We start from the raw sequence: 20,523 nt of genomic DNA on the forward strand, positions 1-20,523 counted from the left end.
TGGAATTGGTAATGGCAGTCCTGTACCACAAAACGGGGGTACACCTGGTGAGGTGGGTAAATGGGGACATGTAGGTAAGCATCCTTGATGTCCAGTGATACCATGTAATCCCCCTCTTCCAGGCTTGCAATAACCGCCCTGAGCGATTCCATTTTGAACTTGAACTTCCTTATATAAGTGTTCAAGGATTTCAAATTTAGAATGGGTCTCACCGAACCGTCTGGTTTCGGTACCACAAACATTGTGGAATAGTAACCCCGTCCCTGTTGAAGGAGGGGAACTTTGATTATCACCTGCTGGAGGTACAGCTTGTGAATTGCCGCCAGTACTACCTCCCTGTCCTGGGGAATAGCTGGCAAGGCTGATTTGAGGTAATGGCGAGGGGGAGACGTCTCGAACTCCAGCTTGTATCCCTGAGATACCACTTGTAGAACCCAGAGATCCACCTGTGAGCGAACCCACTGGTCGCTGAAGTTCCGGAGACAGGCCCCCACCGCACCTGGCTCCACATGTGGAGCCCCAGCGTCATGCGGTGGACTTAGTGGAAGCAGGGGAGGATTTTTGTTCTTGGGAACTGGCTGTATGGTGCAGCTTTTTCCCTCTACCCCTGCCTCTGGGCAGAAAGGACGCGCCTCTAACCCGCTTGCCCTTCTGAGGCCGAAAGGACTGTACTTGATAATACGGTGCTTTCTTAGGTTGTGAGGGAACCTGAGGTAAAAAAGTCGACTTCCCAGCTGTTGCTGTGGATACGAGGTCCGAAAGACCGTCCCCAAACAATTCCTCACCCTTATAAGGCAAAATTTCCATGTGCCTTTTAGAATCAGCATCACCTGTCCACTGCCGAGTCCATAATACTCTCCTGGCAGAAATGGACATTGAATTAATTCTAGATGCCAGGCGGCAAATGTCCCTCTGTGCATCTCTCATATATAAGACTACGTCTTTAATATGCTCTATGGTTAGCAATATAGTGTCCCTGTCAAGGGAATCAATGTTATCAGACAGGGAATCAGACCACGCTGCTGCAGCACTACACATCCATACTGAAGTAATAGCAGGTCTCAGTATAGTACCTGAGTGTGTATACACAGACTTCAGGATAGCCTCCTGCTTTCTATCTGCAGGCTCCTTTAAGGCGGCCGTATCCTGAGAAGGCAGTGCCACCTTTTTTGATAAGCGTGTGAGCGCCTTGGCCACCTTAGGGGATGTCTCCCAGCATAACCTATCCGTTGGCGGGAAAGGGTACGCCATTAGTAACCGCTTAGAAATTACTAGTTTCTTATCTGGGGAACCCCACGCTTCTTCACACAATTCATTTAACTCATCAGATGGGGGAAAAGTCACTGGCTGCTTTTTCTCCCCAAACATAATACCCTTTTCTGTGGTAACCGGGTTAATGTCAGAAATGTGCAACACATTTTTCATTGCCGTAATCATGCATCGGATGGCCCTAGTGTATTGTATATTTGTCTCATCCTCGTCGACACTGGAGTCAGACTCCGTGTCGACATCTGTGTCTGCCATCTGAGGTAGCGGGCGCTTTTGAGCCCCTGACGGCCTCTGAGATGCCTGGGCAGGCGCGGGCTGAGATGCCGGCTGTCCCAAAGCTGCGTCATCGAACCTTTTATGCAAGGAGTTGACACTGTCGGTTAATACCTTCCACATATCCATCCACTCAGGTGTCGGCCCCGCAGGGGGCGACATCACACTTATCGGCACCTGCTCCGCCTCCACGTAAGCGTCCTCATCAAACATGTCGACACAGCCGTACCGACACACCGCACACACACACAGGGAATGCTCTGACTGAGGACAGGACCCCACAAAGTCGTTTGGGGAGACAGAGAGAGAGTATGCCAGCACACACCAGAGCGCTATATAACAGAGGGGTATACACTATACACAAAGTGAATTTTTCCCCTATAGCTGCTTATATCACAATTTGTGCCTAAATTTATGTGCCCCCCCTCTCTTTTTTACCCTTTCTGTAGTGTATACTGCAGGGGAGAGCCTGGGGAGCGTCCTTCCAGCGGAGCTGTGAAGAGAAAATGGCGCTGGCTGTGCTGAGGGAGATAGCCCCGCCCTTCAACGGCAGGCTTCTCCCACTTTTTATAACGTTAATGGCGGGGGTTTCTGCACATATACAGTGTTAAACACTGTATTATGTGCTTTTTATTGCCAAAAGGTATATTAATTGCAGCCCAGGGCGCCCCCCCCCAGCGCCCTGCACTCACCAGTGACCGGAGCGTGTGGTGTGCTGTGGGAGCAATGGTGCACAGCTGCAGTGCTGTGCGCTACCTTATTGAAGACCGAAGTCTTCAGCCGCCGATTTCCTCCGGTTTCTTCCGTCTTCTGGCTCTGCAAGGGGGACGGCGGCGCGGCTCCGGGAACGGACGATCGAGGTCGGGCCCTGTGTTCGATCCCTCTGGAGCTAATGGTGTCCAGTAGCCTAGAAGCACAAGCTAGCTGCAAGCAGGTAGGTTTGCTTCTCTCCCCTAAGTCCCACGTAGCTGTGAGTCTGTTGCCAGCAGATCTCACTGAAAATAAAAAACCTAACAAATACTTTTCTTTTTAGTGAACTCAGGAGAGCCCACTAAGTGCATCCAGCTCAGGCCGGGCACAGATTCTAACTGAGGTCTGGAGGAGGGGCATAGAGGGAGGAGCCAGTGCACACCAGATGTAGTACCTAATCTTTTCTTTAAAGAAGTGCCCAGTCTCCTGCGGAGCCCGTCTATTCCCCATGGTCCTTACGGAGTACCCAGCATCCACTAGGACGTCAGAGAAAGTACTTTAGGTATGGGTGTGCACTGGCTCCTCCCTCTATGCCCCTCCTCCAGACCTCAGTTAGAGAAATTGTGCCCAGAGGAGACGGACAGCACGAGGAAAGGATTTGTTAATCCAAGGGCAAGATTCATACCAACCCACATCATTCACAGCGTATAACTAGGGTATATACGAACCAGTTAACAGTATGAAACAACACAGCATCAGACCGAGACTGATGAAAACTGTAACATAACCCTTATGTAAGCAAAAACTATATACAAGTCTTGCAGAAGTAGTCCGCACTTGGGACGGGCGCCCAGCATCCTCTACGGACTAGGAGAAAAAGATTTACCGGTAGGTTTAAAATCTTATTTTCTCTAACGTCCTAGAGGATGCTGGGGACTCCGTAAGGACCATGGGGATTATACCAAAGCTCCCAAACGGGCGGGAGAGTGCGGATGACTCTGCAGCACCGACTGAGCAAACAGGAGATCCTCCTCAGCCAGGGTATCAAACTTGTAGAACTTTGCAAAGGTGTTTGAACCAGACCAAGTAGCAGCTCGGCACAACTGCAACGCCGAGACCCCTCGGGCAGCCACCCAAGAAGAGCCCACCTTCCTAGTGGAATGTGCCTTAACCGATCTTGGTAACGGCAATCCAGCCGTTGAATGAGCCTGCTGAATCGTGTTACAGATCCAGCGAGCAATAGTCTGCTTTGAAGCAGGAGCGCCAACCTTGTTGGCAGCATACAGGACAAACAGAGCCTCTGTGTTCCTGACTCTAGCCGTTCTGGCTACGTAAATTTTCAAAGCCCTGACCACATCAAGGGACTCGGAATCCTCCAAGTCTCGCGTAGCCACAGGCACCACAATAGGTTGGTTCATATGAAAAGAGGAAACCACCTTAGGCAAGAATTGAGGACGGGTCCGCAATTCCGCTCTATCCATATGGAAAACCAGATAGGGGCTTTTATGAGACAAAGCCGCCAATTCCGACACTCGCCTAGCCGAAGCCAAGGCTAACAACATGACCACTTTCCAAGTGAGATATTTTAACTCCACCATTTTAAGTGGTTCAAAACCAGTGCGACTTAAGGAAACTCAACACCACGTTAAGGTCCCAAGGCGACACCGGAGGTACAAAAAGAGGCTGAATATGCAGCACTCCCTTCACAAAGTCTGTACTTCTGGGAGAGAAGCCAATTCTTTTTGAAAGAAAATGGATAAGGCTGAAATCTGAACCTTAATGGAGCCTAATTTTAGGCCCAAATTCACTCCAGTTTGTAGGAAGTGAAGGAAATGGCCCAGATGGAATTCCTACGTAGAAGCATTCCTGGCCTCACACCAAGAAACATACTTTCGCCATATACGGTGATAATGTTTAGCGGTCACGTCCTTCCTAGCCTTTATCAGAGTAGGAATGACCTCATCCGGAATGCCCTTTTCCTCTAGGATCCGGCGTTCAACCGCCATGCCGTCAAACGCAGCCGCGGTAAGTCTTGGAACAGACAGGGCCCCTGTTGTAGCAGGTCCTGTCTTAGAGGAAGAGGCCACGGATCTTCCGTGAGCATTTCCTGCAGATCCGGATACCAGGCCCTTTGTGGCCAATCTGGAACAATGAGAATTGTCTGTACTCCTCTTTTTCCTATTATTCTCAACACCTTGGGGATGAGAGGAAGAGGCGAAAACACCTAGACCGAATGGAACACCCAAGGTGTCACTAGGGCGTCCACTGCCACCGCCTGAGGGTCTCTTGACCTGGCGCAATACTTCTATAGTTTTTTTGTTTAGGCGGGACGCCATCATGTCTATCTGGGGCAGGCCCCACTGACTTGCAATCTGTGCGAAGACTTCCTGATGAAGTCCCCACTCTCCTGGATGTAGATCGTGTCTGCTGAGGAAGTCTGCTTCCCAGTTGTCCACTCCCTGAATGAACACTGCTGACAGTGCGCCTACATGATTTCCGCCCAGCGAAGAATCCTGGTGGCTTCCGCCATAGCCACTTTGCTCCTTGTGCCGCCTTGGCGGTTTACATGAGCTACTGCGGTGATGTTGTCTGACTGGATCAGAATCAGAAGGTCGCGAAGTAAAGTCTCCGCTTGACGAAGGGCGTTGTATATGGCCCTTAGTTCCAGGACGTTGATGTGGAGACAAGTCTCTTGACTTGACCAAAGACCTTGGAAGTGTCTTCCCTGTGTGACTGCTCCCCAACCTCGGAGGCTCGCGTCCGTGGTCACCAGAACCCAGTCCTGAATGCCGAATCTGCGACCCTCCAGAAGGTGAGCACTCTGCAGCCATCACAGGAGAGATAGCCTGGCCCTGGGGGACAGGGTGATCAACTGATGAATCTGTAGATGTGACCCGGACCACTTGTCCAGTAGGTCCCATTGGAAGGTCCTCGCATGGAACCTGCCGAAAGGAATGGCCTCGTAAGATGCCACCATCTTTCCCAGGACTCGAGTGCAGTGATGCACCGACACCTGTTTTGGCTTCAATAGGTCCCTGACCAGAGTCATGAGTTCCTGGGCCTTTTCTATCGGAAGATAAACCCTTTTCTGGACCGTATCCAAAATCATGCCTAAGAAGGTCAAACGGGTCGTAGGAACTAATTGTGACTTCGGGATATTGAGAATCCAGCCGTGTTGCTGTAACACCTCCAGTGAAAGTGACACGCTGTTCAACAACTGCTCTCGTGATCTCGCTTTTATTAGGAGATCGTCCAAGTATGGGATAATTGTGACTCCCTGCTTGCGCAGGAGCACCATCATTTCCGCCATTACATTGGTGAAAATCCTCGGGGCCGTGGAAAGCCCAAACGGCAACGTCTGAAATTGGTAATGACAATCCTGTACCGCAAATCTCAGGTACGCCTGATGAGGTGGATATATGGGAACATGAAGGTATGCATCCTTTATGTCCAGGGACACCATAAAATCCCCCCCTTCTAGGCTGGCGATGACCGCTCTGAGCGATTCCATCTTGAACTTGAACCTTTTCAAGTATAGGTTCAAGGATTTTAAATTTAAAATGGGTCTGACCGAACCGTCCGGTTTCGGGACTACAAATAGGGTTGAGTAATACCCCCTCCCTTGTTAAAGGAGGGGAACTTTGATCACCCACCTGTTGAAGACACAATTTTTGAATTGCATTTAAGACCATCTCCCTTTCTGGGGGAGAAGCTGGTAAGGCCGATTTGAAAAACCGGCAAGGAGGCACCTCTTCGAATTCCAGCTTGTAACCCTGGGAAACAATCTCTATTGCCCAGGGATCCACCTGTGAGTGAACCCAGATGTGGCTGAAAAGTCGAAGACGTGCCCCCACTGGGGCGGACTCCCTCAGCGGAGCCCCAGCGTCATGTGGTGGATTTTGTAGAAGTCGGGGAGGACTTCTGCTCCTGGGAACTAGCTGTGGATGGCAGCTTTTTCCCTCTGCCCTTACCTCTGGCAAGAAAGGACGATCCTCGTGCTCTCTTGTTTTTATGTGACCGAAAGGACTGCATTTGATAATGTGGTGCTTTCTTAGGCTGTGATGGAATATAAGGCAAAAAATAAGATTTTACTCACCGGTAAATCTATTTCTCGTAGTCCGTAGTGGATGCTGGGGACTCCGTAAGTACCATGGGGAATAGACGGGCTCCGCAGGAGACTGGGCACTCTAAGAAAGAATTAGTACTACTGGTGTGCACTGGCTCCTCCCTCTATGCCCCTCCTCCAGACCTCAGTTAAGGAAACTGTGCCCGGAAGAGCTGACATTACAAGGAAAGGATTTTGGAATCCAGGGTAAGACTCATACCAGCCACACCAATCACACCGTATAACTCGTGATAACATACCCAGTTAACAGTATGAACAACAACAGAGCATCAAACAACAGATGCCAACATAACATAACCCTTTTATTAAGCAATAACTATATACACGTATTGCAGAAAGTCCGCACTTGGGACGGGCGCCCAGCATCCACTACGGACTACGAGAAATAGATTTACCGGTGAGTAAAATCTTATTTTCTCTAACGTCCTAGTGGATGCTGGGGACTCCGTAAGGACCATGGGGATTATACCAAAGCTCCCAAACGGGCGGGAGAGTGCGGATGACTCTGCAGCACCGAATGGGCAAACACAAGGTCCTCCTCAGCCAGGGTATCAAACTTATAGAACTTTGCAAAGGTGTTTGAACCCGACCAAGTAGCTGCTCGGCAAAGTTGTAATGCCGAGACCCCTCGGGCAGCCGCCCAAGAAGAGCCCACTTTCCTTGTGGAATGGGCTTTCACTGATTTTGGATGCGGCAAGCCAGCCGCCGAATGAGCCTGCTGAATCGTGTTACAGATCCAGCAAACAATAGTCTGCTTTGAAGCAGGAGCACCCAGCTTGTTGGATGCATACAGGATAAACAGCGAGTCAGTTTTCCTGACTCCAGCCGTCCTGGCTACATAAATCTTCAAAGCCCTGACTACATCAAGCAACTTGGAGTCCTCCAAGTCACGAGTAGCCGCAGGCACCACAATAGGTTGGTTCAAATGAAAAGATGACACCACCTTCGGCAGAAATTGCGGACGAGTCCGTAATTCTGCCCTGTCCATATGGAAAACCAGATAGGGGCTATTACATGACAAAGCCGCCAATTCTGACACGCCTAGCCGAAGCTAAGGCCAATAGCATGACCACTTTCCACGTGAGATACTTTAGCTCCACGGTCTTAAGTGGCTCAAACCAGTGAGATTTCAGGAAACGCAACACCACGTTAAGATCCCAAGGTGCCACTGGTGGCACAAAAGGGGGCTGAATATGCAGCACTCCCTTTACAAACGTCTGAACTTCAGGAAGCGAAGCCAGTTCCTTTTGAAAGAAAATGGATAGGGCCGAAATCTGGACCTTTATGGACCCTAATTTTAAGCCCATAGTCACTCCTGACTGTAGGAAGTGCAGGAACCGGCCCAGCTGGAATTCCTCTGTAGGGGCCTTCCTGGCCTCACACCAAGCAACATATTTTCGCCATATACGGTGATAATGTTTTGCTGTCACGTCCTTCCTAGCCTTTATCAGCGTAGGAATAACTTCATCCGGAATGCCTTTCTCCGCTAGGATCCGGCGTTCAACCGCCATGCCGTCAAACGCAGCCGCGGTAAGTCTTGGAACAGACAGGGCCCCTGTTGCAACAGATCCTGTCTGAGAGGCAGAGGCCATGGGTCCTCTGTGAGCATTTCTTGCAGTTCCGGGTACCAAGTACTTCTTGGCCAATCCGGAACAATGAGTATTGTTCTCACTCCTCTTTTTCTTACGATTCTCAGCACCTTGGGTATGAGAGGAAGAGGAGGAAACACATAGACCGACTGGAACACCCACGGTGTTACTAGTGCGTCCACAGCTATCGCCTGAGGGTCTCTTGACCTGGCGCAATACCTTTGTAGCTTTTTGTTGAGGCGGGATGCCATCATGACCACCTGTGGCAGTTCCCATCGATTTGTAATCTGTGTGAAGACTTCTTGATGAAGTCCACACTCTCGCGGGTGGAGGTTGTGCCTGCTGAGAAAGTCTGCTTCCCAGTTGTCCACTCCTGGAATGAACACTGCTGACAGTGCTTGCACGCGATTCTCCGCCCAACGAAGAATCCTGGTGGCTTCCGCCATCGCTACCCTGCTTCTTGTGCCGCGCTGGCGGTTTACATGAGCCACTGCGGTGATGTTGTCTGACTGAATCAGCACCGGTTGGTTGCGAAGCAGAGGCTCCGCTTGACTCAGGGCGTTGTATATGGCCCTTAGTTCCAGGATATTGATGTGCAGACAAGCCTCCTGACTTGACCACAGCCCTTGGAAGTTTCTTCCCTGAGTGACTGCTCCCCATCCTCGGAGGCTTGCATCCGTGGTCACCGGGACCCAGTCCTGTATGCCGAAACTGCGGCCCTCGAGAAGGTGAGCACTCTGCAGCCACCACAGAAGAGACACCCTGGCCCTGGGGGATAGGGTGATCAGCCGATGCATCTGAAGATGCGATCCGGACCACTTGTCCAACAGATCCCACTGAAAGGTCCTCGCATGGAACCTGCCGAAGGGAATGGCTTCGTATGACGCCACCATCTTTCCCAGGACTCGCGTGCAGTGATGCACAGACACCTGTTTTGGTTTTAAGAGTTCTCTGACCAGAGTCACGAGCTCCTGAGCCTTCTCCGCCAGGAGAAACACCTTTTTCTGGTCCGTGTCCAGAATCATGCCCAGGAAGGGCAGACGAGTCATAGGGATCAGCTGCGACTTTGGAATATTCAAAATCCAGCCGTGCTGTTGCAACACTTCCTGAGAGTGTGCTACGCTGATCAGCAACTGCTCTCTGGACCTCGCCTTTATGAGGAGATCGTCCAAGTATGGGATAACTGTGACACCCTGCTTTCGAAGGAGCACCATCATTTCCACCATTACCTTGGTAAATATTCTCGGTGCCGTGGAGAGACCAAACGGCAACGTCTGGAATTGGTAATGACAGTCCTGTACCACAAATCTGAGGTACTCCTGATGAGGTGGATAAATGGGGACATGCAGGTAAGCATCCTTTATGACCAGAGACACCATAAAATCCCCTTCTTCCAGGCTTGCAATAACTGCTCTGAGCGATTCCATCTTGAACTTGAACCTTTTCAGGTAAATGTTCAGGGATTTTAAATTCAATATGGGTCTGACCGAACCGTCCGGTTTCGGAACCACAAACAATGTGGAATAGTAACCCCTTCCCTGTTGAGGGAGGGGAACCTGTACCACCACCTGCTGGAGATATAATTTGTGAATTGCCGCTAACACTACTTCCCTTTCTATGGGGGAAGCAGGCAGGGCTGATTTTAGGTAACGGTGAGGGGGCATCACTTCGAATTCCAGCTTGTATCCCTGAGACATAATCTGTATAGCCCAGGGATCCACCTGTGAGCGAACCCACTGGTGGTTGAATTTTCGGAGACGCGCCCCCACCGCTCCCGGCTCCACCTGTGGAGCCCCAGCGTCATGCGGTGGATTTAGTGGAAGCCGGGGAGGACTTCTGTTCCTGGGAACTAGCTGTATGGTGCAGCTTCTTTCCTCTACCCCTGCCCCTGGCAAGAAAGGACGCACCTCTGACTTTCTTGCCTTTTTGTGATCGAAAGGACTGAATTTGGTAATACGGTGCTTTCTTAGGCTGTGAGGGAATATATGGCAAAAAATTTGACTTCCCAGCTGTAGCTGTGGAAACTAGGTCCGAGAGACCGTCCCAAAACAATTCCTCACCCTTGTAGGGTAAAACCTCCATGTGCTTTTTAGAGTCGGCATCGCCTGTCCATTGCCGAGTCCACAGGACCCTTCTGGCAGAAATCGACATTGCATTTATTCTAGAGCCCAGTAGGCAAATGTCCCTCTGGGCATCCCTCATATATAGGACAGCGTCTTTTATATGCCCCAGGGTCAGTAAAATAGTATCCTTGTCCAAGGTATCCAGTTCCGCAGACAGTGTATCTGTCCATGCTGCTACAGCACTACACATCCAGGCCGACGCAATTGCCGGCCGCAGTATGGTACCTGAATGTGTATAAACAGACTTCAGGATACCTTCCTGCTTCCTATCCGCAGGATCCTTTAGGGAGGCCGTATCCTGTGACGGCAGGGCCACCTTCTTAGATAAGCGTGTCAGAGCTTTGTCTACCCTAGGGGAGGATTCCCAGCGCATCCTGTCCGTTGGCGGGAAGGGGTACGCCATAAGTAACCTTTTGGAAATCAGCACTTTCCTATCAGGAGAATCCCAAGCTTTTTCACATAACTCATTTAACTCATGTGAAGGGGGAAAAGTTACCTCTTGCTTTTTCTCCCCAAACATATAAACCCTCTTGTCAGGGACAGGGTTTACCTCTGATATGTGCAATACATCCTTCATAGCTACAATCATGTAGCGGATGGCTTTAGCCATTTTAGGCTGCAATTTTGCATCATCGCCATCGACACTGGAGTCAGAATCCGTGTCGATATCTGTGTCAACAATATGGGATAGTGGGCGCTTCTGAGACCCTGACGGCCTCTGCGCTGTAGGATCAGGCATGGGCTGAGACCCCGACTGTCCCAAGGCTTCAGCTTTATCCAACCTTTTATGCAAGCAGTTTACATTATCATTTAACACCTTCCACATATCCATCCAATCAGGTGTCGGCGCCGTCGGCGGGGACACCTCATTCATCTGCACCTGCTTTGCCTCCACATAGCCCTCCTCGTCAAACATGTCGACACAAGCGTACCGACACACCACACACACAGGGAATGCTCTATATGAGGACAGGACCCCCACAAGGCCTTTTGGAGAGACAGAGAGAGAGTATGCCAGCACACACCCCAGCGCTATATGACCCAGGAATCACACAGTAACTTAGTGTTTACCCAGTAGCTGCTGTATATATGATTATTGCGCTAAATTTATGTGCCCTCCCTCTCTTTTTACCCTCTTTCTACCGTGAGTCTGCAGGGGAGAGCCTGGGGAGCTTCCTCTCAGCGGAGCTGTGGAGAGAAAATGGCGCTGGTGAGTGCTGAGGAAGAAGCCCCGCCCCCTCAGTGGCGGGCTTCTGTCCCGCGATTTGGTGTAAAAAATGGCGGGGGCTCATGCATATATACAGTGCCCAGCTGTATATATGCTGCTTTTGCCAGGAGGTACTCAATTGCTGCCCAGGGCGCCCCCCCCTGCGCCCTGCACCCTACAGTGACCGGAGTGTGTGGGTTAGTATGGGCGCAATGGCACACAGCTGCAGTGCTGTGCGCTACCTCATGTGAAGACAGGAGTCTTCTGCCGCCGATTTTGACGTCTTCTTGCTTCATCCGCCGGCTTCTGTCTTCTGGCTCTGCGAGGGGGACGGCGGCGCGGCTCCGGGAACGGACGACCAAGGTTAAGTTCCTGTGTTCGAACCCCCTGGAGCTAATGGTGTTCAGTAGCCTAAGAAGCGCAACCTAGCCGCAGTTAGTAAGTTTGCTTCTCTCCCCTCAGTCCCACGTAGCAGAGAGTCTGTTGCCAGCAGAAGCTCTCTGAAAATAAAAAAACCTAACTAAAATACTTTCTTAATAGCAAGCTCAGGAGAGCTCACTAAAATGCACCCAGCTCCTTCCGGGCACATATTCTAACTGAGGTCTGGAGGAGGGGCATAGAGGGAGGAGCCAGTGCACACCAGTAGTACTAATTCTTTCTTAGAGTGCCCAGTCTCCTGCGGAGCCCGTCTATTCCCCATGGTCCTTACGGAGTCCTCCGCATCCACTAGGACGTTAGAGAAAATTTGATTTACCTGCCGTAGCAGTGGAGACCAGGTCCGAGAGACCTTCCCCAAACAATTCCTCACCCCTGTAAGGTAAAACCTCCATATGCCTCTTTGAGTCGGCATCACCTGTCCATTGCCGGGTCCATAGGACTCGTCTAGCAGAAATCGACATAGCGTTGACTCTAAAACCCAGTAGGCCAATGTCTCTTTGAGCATCCCTCATATATAAGGCAGCATCTTTAATATGACCCAGGGTTAATAAAATGGTATCCTTATCCAGGGTATCCAATTCCGCAGATAAGGTATCTGTCCACGCTGCTACGGCGCTACAAACCCAAGCCGACGCTATCGCCGGTCTGAGTAAGGTACCAGAGTGTGTGTAAATGGACTTTAATGTAGCCTCCTGCTTGCGATCAGCAGGATCGCAGAGGGTAGCCGTATCTTGGGATGGCAGTGCTACCTTTTTGGATAAGCATGTCAACGCTTTGTCTACCCTCGGGGAGGATTCCCACCGTATCCTGTCCTTAGTCGGGAAAGGATACGCCATAAGAATCCTTTTGGGAATCTGCAGTTTCTTGTCTGGAGATTCCCAATCCTTTTCAAATAACTTGTTCAGCTCATGAGAAGGGGTAAAGGTTACCTCCGGTTTCTTTTCCCTATACATGTGTACCCTCGTGTCAGGGACAGGGGGTTCCTTTGTGATATGCAAAACATCCTTTATTGCAATAATCATATATTGAATACTTTTAGCCAATTTTGGCTGTAACTTTGCATCATCGTAGTCGACACTGGAGTCAGAATCCGTGTCGGTATTAGTGTCTACAATTTGGGATAGTGGGCGCTTTTGAGACCCCGAGGGTCCCTGCGACATAGGGGCAGGCAGGGCCTGACTCTCTGCATAATTCCTGGACTCAGTTTTGTCCAACCTTTTGTACAATAAATTTACATTAGCACTTAAAACATTCCACATATCCACCCAGTCAGGTGTCGGCGTTGCCGACGGAGACACCACATTCATTTGCTCCACCTCCTCACTAGGAAAGCCTTCTACCTCAGACATGCCGACACACTCGTACCGACACACCACACACTCAGGGAAACCTCTTATCTGAAGACAGTTCCCCCACAAAGGCCCTTAGGAGAGACAGAGAGAGAGTATGCCAGCACACACCCAGCGCTAATGACCCAGGAAAAAACACACTATATGTTTACCCAGGTAGCGCTGTAATTACTATTTTGCGCCAAATTATGTGCCCCCCCCCTTCTTTAAAACCCTCTTTCACCGTGTAAGCAGGGGAGAGTCCGGGGAGCTTCCTCTCAGCGGTGTGCTGTGGAGAAAATGGCGCTGGTGAGAGCTGAGGAACAAGCTCCGCCGCCCTCAGCGGCGGGCTTCGGTCCCGCTTAAAAATTCTAAATATGGCGGGGGATCTCTCTTATATACAGTGCCCAGCCTGTATATAAGTTTATTGCCACCTTTGGAGGTCCATATTGCTGCCCAGGGCGCCCCCCCTGCGCCCTGCACCCTTACAGTGACTGCCGTTTGTGTGTGCTGTGTGGGAGCAATGGCGCACAGCACTACCGCTGTGCGTTACCTCAGTGAAGATCTGAAGTCTTCTGCCGCCTTTGAAGTCTTCTTTCTTCACATACTCACCAGGCTTCTGTCTTCCGGCTCTGCAAGGAGGACGGCGGCGCGGCTCTGGGACGAACTGCGGGGTGAGACCTGCGTTCCGTTCCCTCTGGAGCTAATGGTGTCCAGTAGCCTAAGAAACAGAGCCTAACATTAAAGTAGGTCTGTTTCTCTCCCCTCAGTCCCTCGCTGCAGGGAGTCTGTTGCCAGCAGGCTCCCTGAAAATAAAAAACCTAACAAATACTTTCTTTTCAGGAAAACTCAGGAGAGCTCCCTGTAATGCACCCAGTCTCCTCTGGGCACAGTAATAAACTGAGGTCTGGAGGAGGGGCATAGAGGGAGGAGCCAGTGCACACCCATACCTAAAGTTCTTTCTTAGTGCCCATGTCTCCTGCGGAGCCCGCCTATCCCCATGGTCCTTACGGAGTCCCCAGCATCCTCTAGGACGTAAGAGAAAACAGACCTAAATGAATATCCCCATAAGCCTTATGGAGAGAGTGGAGAGAGATAAAGTACCAGCCAGTCAGCTCCTAACTGCCATGTTACAGGCTGCGTTTGAAAAATGAAAGCTGATTGGTTGGTACTTTGGGGGTGATTCAGACCTGGTCGCAGATGTGCTACATTTAGCACATCTATGATCAGTTTCTCTGACATGTGGGGGGACGCCCAGCACAGGGCCCCGCATGCCAGGCGTAACCCCCCGCACGGGTGCGAAAGCATCACATGGCGGTGATGCATTCGCACCCGCCAAGTGGCTCTCTACCTGCGCAGTCTAGCTGTGCTGGCAGGCAGCTAGCCGATGCGTTCCGGGTCGCAGCAACTGCGTGTGACGTCACGCAGCCGCAACGGCCTGCCCCACAACATAGTTACATAGGTGTTGAGGTTGAAAAAAGACAAATTTCCATCGAGTTCAACCTATATTATAATTTTTTATGTTAATTAAATGCTGTATCCCTGGATATTTTTTTCCGCTAGGAATTTATTTAATCCATTTTTAAACTTATTGACTGAGTCCACCATTGCTACCTTCTCTGGCACAGAATTTCAAATCCTTACTGCTCTTACTGTGAAGAACCCTTTTCTCCGTTGAGTATGGATTTTTTTTTCTTCTAACCTCAGGGGGTGTCCTTGTGTTCTATGTAGTGTTTTTTTGGTAAACAAATTGTTTGATAAATCCTGGTATTGTCCCTTAATGTATTTATAAATATTAATAATGTCCCCTATTTTCCAGTGTGAACATATCAAACCTTTTAAGTATTTCCTCATAATCCAGTGCCTCTAACCCTCTGTTGTCTGGACGGTGCCCCACCAACGGCGTTCTAACACCACTGGCAGAGGCAATCGCAGCCCTGAGATGCTTTCGCATCTAACCGAGCTTCACGGGGTGTGAACGCACAGTGCGCAATCCCCAAAGGGCTTCAGACTGCGATCGCTGCCGTTGCAGCGATCGGGTCTGATTTGGGCCCTTTATCTCTATCCAAGGCTTAGTAAATAGACTCCTCAGTGAGGTCAGATAAATTATATAGGTGGGGGTGGGAATGATACACTGCATTCCCAGCAATTGGAATGGCCTTATGCTAATGCCGTCTCCGATATTAAAACAACTGAGATGCTCACTTGCAGCATATTAGAGCAGTGTATTTCCATCACTGTGTCTGTCGACGCGCAATAGGCCCACCATAAAACTTACGCCAGCCCTATGGCAGGTGAAGTTTTCTGAGTATGACCTCTTGTGTGTTCAGTGCCACTCCCGCGTCGGCTTCACCACACACCTATTACCTCCCAGGAATGCCCATTCAAATTTTCAGACCCTACATTTGATCATGTGCTGTGCGCAATAAAGATGCATGCACAGTACATAAAACATAAGTCAACTGCGTACATATAGGCACTGGGTACACCTTGGGACAAGTATGCGGTAACAACAGACGAACTCTGAGATGCTATCAAACAAAGTCTTGAACCCACAAAATCAGCCATGAGAGTTGTTCTATATAGAAAGGCCATTAGGCTTTATGTACTTTAAATTTTATATATATGTATATATATATATATATATATATAAATAAATAAATAACTGACATCTGCCTGGTAAAATATATGTTTATCCCAAACTACAAACCACCCACCGGATCCCACCACAGGCACATTCAAATTAAAATAACTGTTAAGAAAGGCAGTTTACCAGTATTTCCCAGTCATCGGCCGACATAGGCTCAACTGTGACTTCCTGACAAGATGTGACATTACAGCACGGCTTGAGGAACACCTGTGGGTATAAAATAATGAAAGCATTTCCAGAATAATTTACACACATATATACATATAAACAATAAGAAATATAGGCAAAATGTGCACAGATCAGGCTGTTCAACCATAGTGAGGACACTCTAGCTGGGCAGGTGTATCAAGGCATGATGCAGTCCAGAAACACTCAAGCATAATATATATTTTCTCTTCATTGTACTTTTTTGAATTCTTAGGGGTCAATTCGAATTGCAGATGATGCTCTGAGTGCTGCATCTGAGGACGCAGCCTGGGATTACCACTGCAACCATCAGTCGCGATTCGTGACAGTTTCAGGCACCAGCCAGCCTGCGTAAGATGAAGTTTACTGAGGCTGGCAGTAAGATCCGGGCACCCGGATCCAGGAGGTTCTCATCTGACTACACAGACCCTAAACCCAACACGCTTCAATTTTGAAGAACAGTTGCTGATGCCGTCCCTGCTCCGCCCCCCCCAAATGCTGCAGCATGATTGTCATGAAACTAGTGTGCACAGCATTGCCCTGCTGGGCGCTCTCTCACCTCTGCAGCTCCAGAATTACGCAACTGCGGCCCACTGTTCATCTCCTCTCTCAGCGACTGCGGCGATCGGCGTCCCATGTGGAGCCGGCGCCGCCATCTAATTTCTTTTCACATGTCTGCGGAGCACCAAAGGAGGAAAGCAGGAAGCTGCATTAGCTGGGAGCAGCTATGACAATACAGATCAGCTGACTGGTCAGGATCTAATCTGGAGTCATTCAGCGGTCAGATGACTTCTTTGACCAAACATCAGGGACCCAGGGGTATAAAGATCCTACAAAGGCACTTCCGAGTTGCCAGTGCTTGCTGTCTACAGACCTGCTGAGACCTCTGCCTCTCTGCCTAGCAGCTTGCTCATTGACTCCTGTGCAGTTAACACCTTAGCACCAACCAAGTAGTTGGTTGTGCTCTAGCAATTCTGTATGACTGGTACTGCTCCACAACCCGGTATGTAAGTCTGAGTTGTTGGTACTGCTCTGCTTCCCAGCATCTGAGTCAAAGTAGCTGGTCGTAACCCAGCAATCCTGAATAGCTGGTACTGCACCGCATTCCAGCATCTGAGTTTGAGTAGCTGATACTGCTCCGCATCCCAGCACCTGAGCTTAAGCAGCTGCATACCTCCCAACATGACCCTCTCCAGGACGGACACAATGCTCTGCTCCTGGACTTTTCTCTTACTATATGATTGCCATCACCTGTGTTTAACAGGTTAATGGATAAGAAAGGTGTTTCACCACAGGTGAGGGCAATCATACATTAAAAGAGAATTCAAGGAGCAGAGCATTCTGTCCCTCCTGGAGAGGGTCATGTTGGGAGGTATGCAGCTGGTCACAATTCAGCAATCCTGTATAGCTGAGACTGCTCCACATCTCAGCCACTAAAACAGGCATACCCAACCACGGTCCTCAAGGCACACTAACATTGCAGGTTTTAGTGATAACCAGGCTTCAGCACAGGTGACTTAATTAGTAGCTCAGTTATTTTGATTTAACCATCTGTGCTGCAGCCTGGATATCACTAAAACCTGCACTGTTGGTGTGCCTTGAGGACCGTGGTTGGGAAAGCCTGCACTAAACCCTCGTGTTCCAGCAATCCGCCATAGCTGGTTTAGTTCAACACTCCAACACCAAGTAATTATTAGAACATCTTATATCTCTTCACTCTCCTGTCCTGCATGAAGAAGAGTTATATTAGGTGGCCTAGTTTCCACCCAGCCTTCCACGCTCCACTCCCGTGGCAACTCCTAGTCCAAAACCACAAACTAATCCAAGCCTGATAATGATTGAGATGGGCTGTGAGCAAAAACGCAAGACCCGTTCTGCACATGCCAGAACCGGTCTTGCGCCTGCACAAACCCCGAAAACATTGTATTTGTATCTAAACCATCGGGTTTGTGTACAAATATGAATTAGGCCCAATGTGTATATGAAACATAAATGAATTCTGTGTATGTGCACAAACTTTGTTTTCAAGCACAAAAATAATTAAACAAATTGTAAAAAAATAACCTTTAGGCTATGTGTATAAGGTTTATATGAAACATAAATGCATTCTGGGTCCTATTCCCAAGACATGTCATTATGGTATAAAAATATTCGAAAATATGGCATAATAACATATCCAAAATACTTCTGGTTCCAAGCATTTTGGATATGGGAAACCAACACACACACACACACACACACTAGGAGCTAGTATATATATATATATATATAATGGCTTGATAAAAGCGCCGCAGAGCGCTGAAACGTTGCTATACATTATTGGCTCTGAGTAATCTGTACCAGTCCGGAGTGCCGCCATTGGAGTGATATACGTGAATACACTTAGCCTGCTGGACTAGGTGTTGGAGGGCACCCGGCAAAGTATACCTGATTCACCTGGGGAGTGCCGGAGCTGGGAGCGATATATATATATATATATATAAAAATAAAAAATTAAATATATGCGGGTTCTGTAGTTATGCCCCCTTGTAGTTATGCCCCCAGTAGTAATGTGCACCTGTAGTTATGCCCCAGTAGTAATGCGCCCCTGTAGTTTGCCCCCGGTAGTTAGCCCCCGGTAGCTTGCCCCAGGTAGTAATGCCCCCTTGTAGTTTAGCCCCGCTGTAGTAATGCCCCTGTAGTTTTCCCCCAGTAGTAATGCCCCTGTAGTTATGCCCCAAGTAGTAATGCCCCCAGTAGTAATGCCCTCTGTAGTTTAGCCCCACTGTAGTTTAGCCCCCAAATAGTAATGCCCCCAGTAGTTTAGCCCCTGTAGTTATGCCCCCAGTAGTGTGCCCCAAGTAGTAATACCCCCAGTAGTAATGCGCCCCTGTAGTTTGCCCCTTGTAGCTTGCCCCCAGTAGACGTGCCTTAAGAAAAAACAAAAAGCACCATACTTACCAAGCCCCGCTCCCGCGTCTGACCGCTGTGATCTCCCGGCGTCCGGCTCCCTGCACTATGAGAGAGACGTCATGACGTCTCTCTCATAGCGCACACTAGAAGCCAGGAGCCGGAAGCAGGAGCTCAGTACTGAGCTCCTGCCGCCGACCTTTTACTGTGTTGGGAGAGCCGGGCGCCGCCGATAACAGCGGGTGCCCGGCATCTCCCTGCGGAGCCGGCACACATCGGGTTAGGTGAGCCGGAACTGCGTTTCATCTTCAAGTGGAACTGACGAAACGCAGTTCTGCCCCGTTCCAGCTCACTTTATCCCCTGTATATATGTGTTCACTCTAGAAATTTCAGTGGACAGGGCGCCGGATTGCTGGGGCATCGTGGCTATGCAAAACAGGGTGTGTGGCTATGCACTATCATTGAAGCGTGCGGTGCGGCTCCACAGACGCAACTACAGGGGGCGTGGGCGGCCTGCGGCGTCACTGTTGGGGGCGTGCCCAGCACCTACGGAGGTGCTGGACTTCCCCCAAGGTCTCTACCATCACGTGAATGGATGCCGTGCACATGTGCACGGCATCTTTACACGCTGGGAGGGCAGGAAGCAGCCAGCTGTTTTAGCAGGGCAATGCAGAAAGGGCAGAAGGGCGGGGCGGATTTTGCCCTTAAAAAAACGGGCAGGGTGCAGCGCCCTGCTAAAACAGCCTAGCGTGAACACTATATATATATATATATATATATATATATATATATATATATATATATATATATATATATATATATATATAAATATATGGTTCCGGTATGAATGGTCGACCATGTTATGGTCGACAGTCATTAGGTCGACCACTATTGGTCGACATGGACATGGTCGACATGGACACATGGTCGACACATGAAAATGGTCGACGCATGAAAGGTCGACATATGAAAAGGTCGACATTAGTTTTTTTAACTTTTTTTGTTGTCGTTTTTTGCGTAAAGTGACTGGGAACCCCAATTAGTGCACCGCGTCCCCTCGCAAGGCTCGCTTCGCTCGCCATGCTTCGGGCATGGTGCCTTCGCTCCGCTACCGCTTCGCTCGGCACACTTTACCGTTCCAATCGTAGTCCATGTGGATCGTAAAGTATGGAAAAGTTCCCCAAAAGAAAAAAAAGTTAAAAAACTCATGTCGACCTTTTCATGTGTCGACCTTTCATGTGTCGACCATTTTCATGTGTCGACCATGTGTCCATGTCAATGTCGACCAATAGTGGTCGACCTAATGACTGTCGACCATAACATGGTCGACCATGTGAACGGATACCATGTGTAATAGCTTGCATGACAAGGACACTGGACAAAATGGTGCAATCTGATGCTCTGCGCGTATTTATGCGAGTGCTTTCACTTTTAATCAATCTTGCTTCTATAAAATTATTTGTGTATTATAATCTACATGTGTTTTCATTGTTTTGCACAGCTAACCCCTCCACCTTACCCAATATCCTTTATTAGCCACCAGGCACATGCCATACACTGTGTGTGTACCACCTAATTACTTCCCACGTGACAGAAAAATAAACAGAATGTGGCTGAGAAGAGATAACAGCAGCACTATTAATTACGTGAGTGAGCTGAGCTGTGTGTTGCTGTGGTATATGGGGAGATGACAGTGAGCGGGAGGAGGTGTGAGGAGGGCCGGACATGACACGACGCATCTACTGTATATACTGA

The 20,523-nt window shown here is 49.4% G+C and overlaps 1 protein-coding gene across 6 annotated transcripts in view; it reads right to left on the reverse strand.

Moving 5' to 3' along the window:
- PEX1 (peroxisomal biogenesis factor 1) overlaps positions 1 to 20,523 on the reverse strand; it is a 130,702-nt gene that overhangs the window by 75,848 nt on the left and 34,331 nt on the right. For 4 of the 6 annotated variants that reach the window (XM_063921374.1, XM_063921375.1, XM_063921377.1 and 1 more), the window contains one exon: positions 15,817 to 15,900. In XM_063921374.1, the coding sequence (XP_063777444.1) occupies positions 15,817 to 15,900 (84 nt within the window). Of the gene's footprint in view, positions 1 to 15,816; positions 15,901 to 16,438; positions 16,532 to 20,414; positions 20,520 to 20,523 lie in introns of those variants that run through there. The other 2 variants (XM_063921376.1, XM_063921378.1) reach the window with 2 other exon arrangements.

The sequence above is a fragment of the Pseudophryne corroboree genome, chromosome 5 (assembly GCF_028390025.1).
Source record: "Pseudophryne corroboree isolate aPseCor3 chromosome 5, aPseCor3.hap2, whole genome shotgun sequence".
NCBI lineage: Eukaryota > Metazoa > Chordata > Amphibia > Anura > Myobatrachidae > Pseudophryne > Pseudophryne corroboree.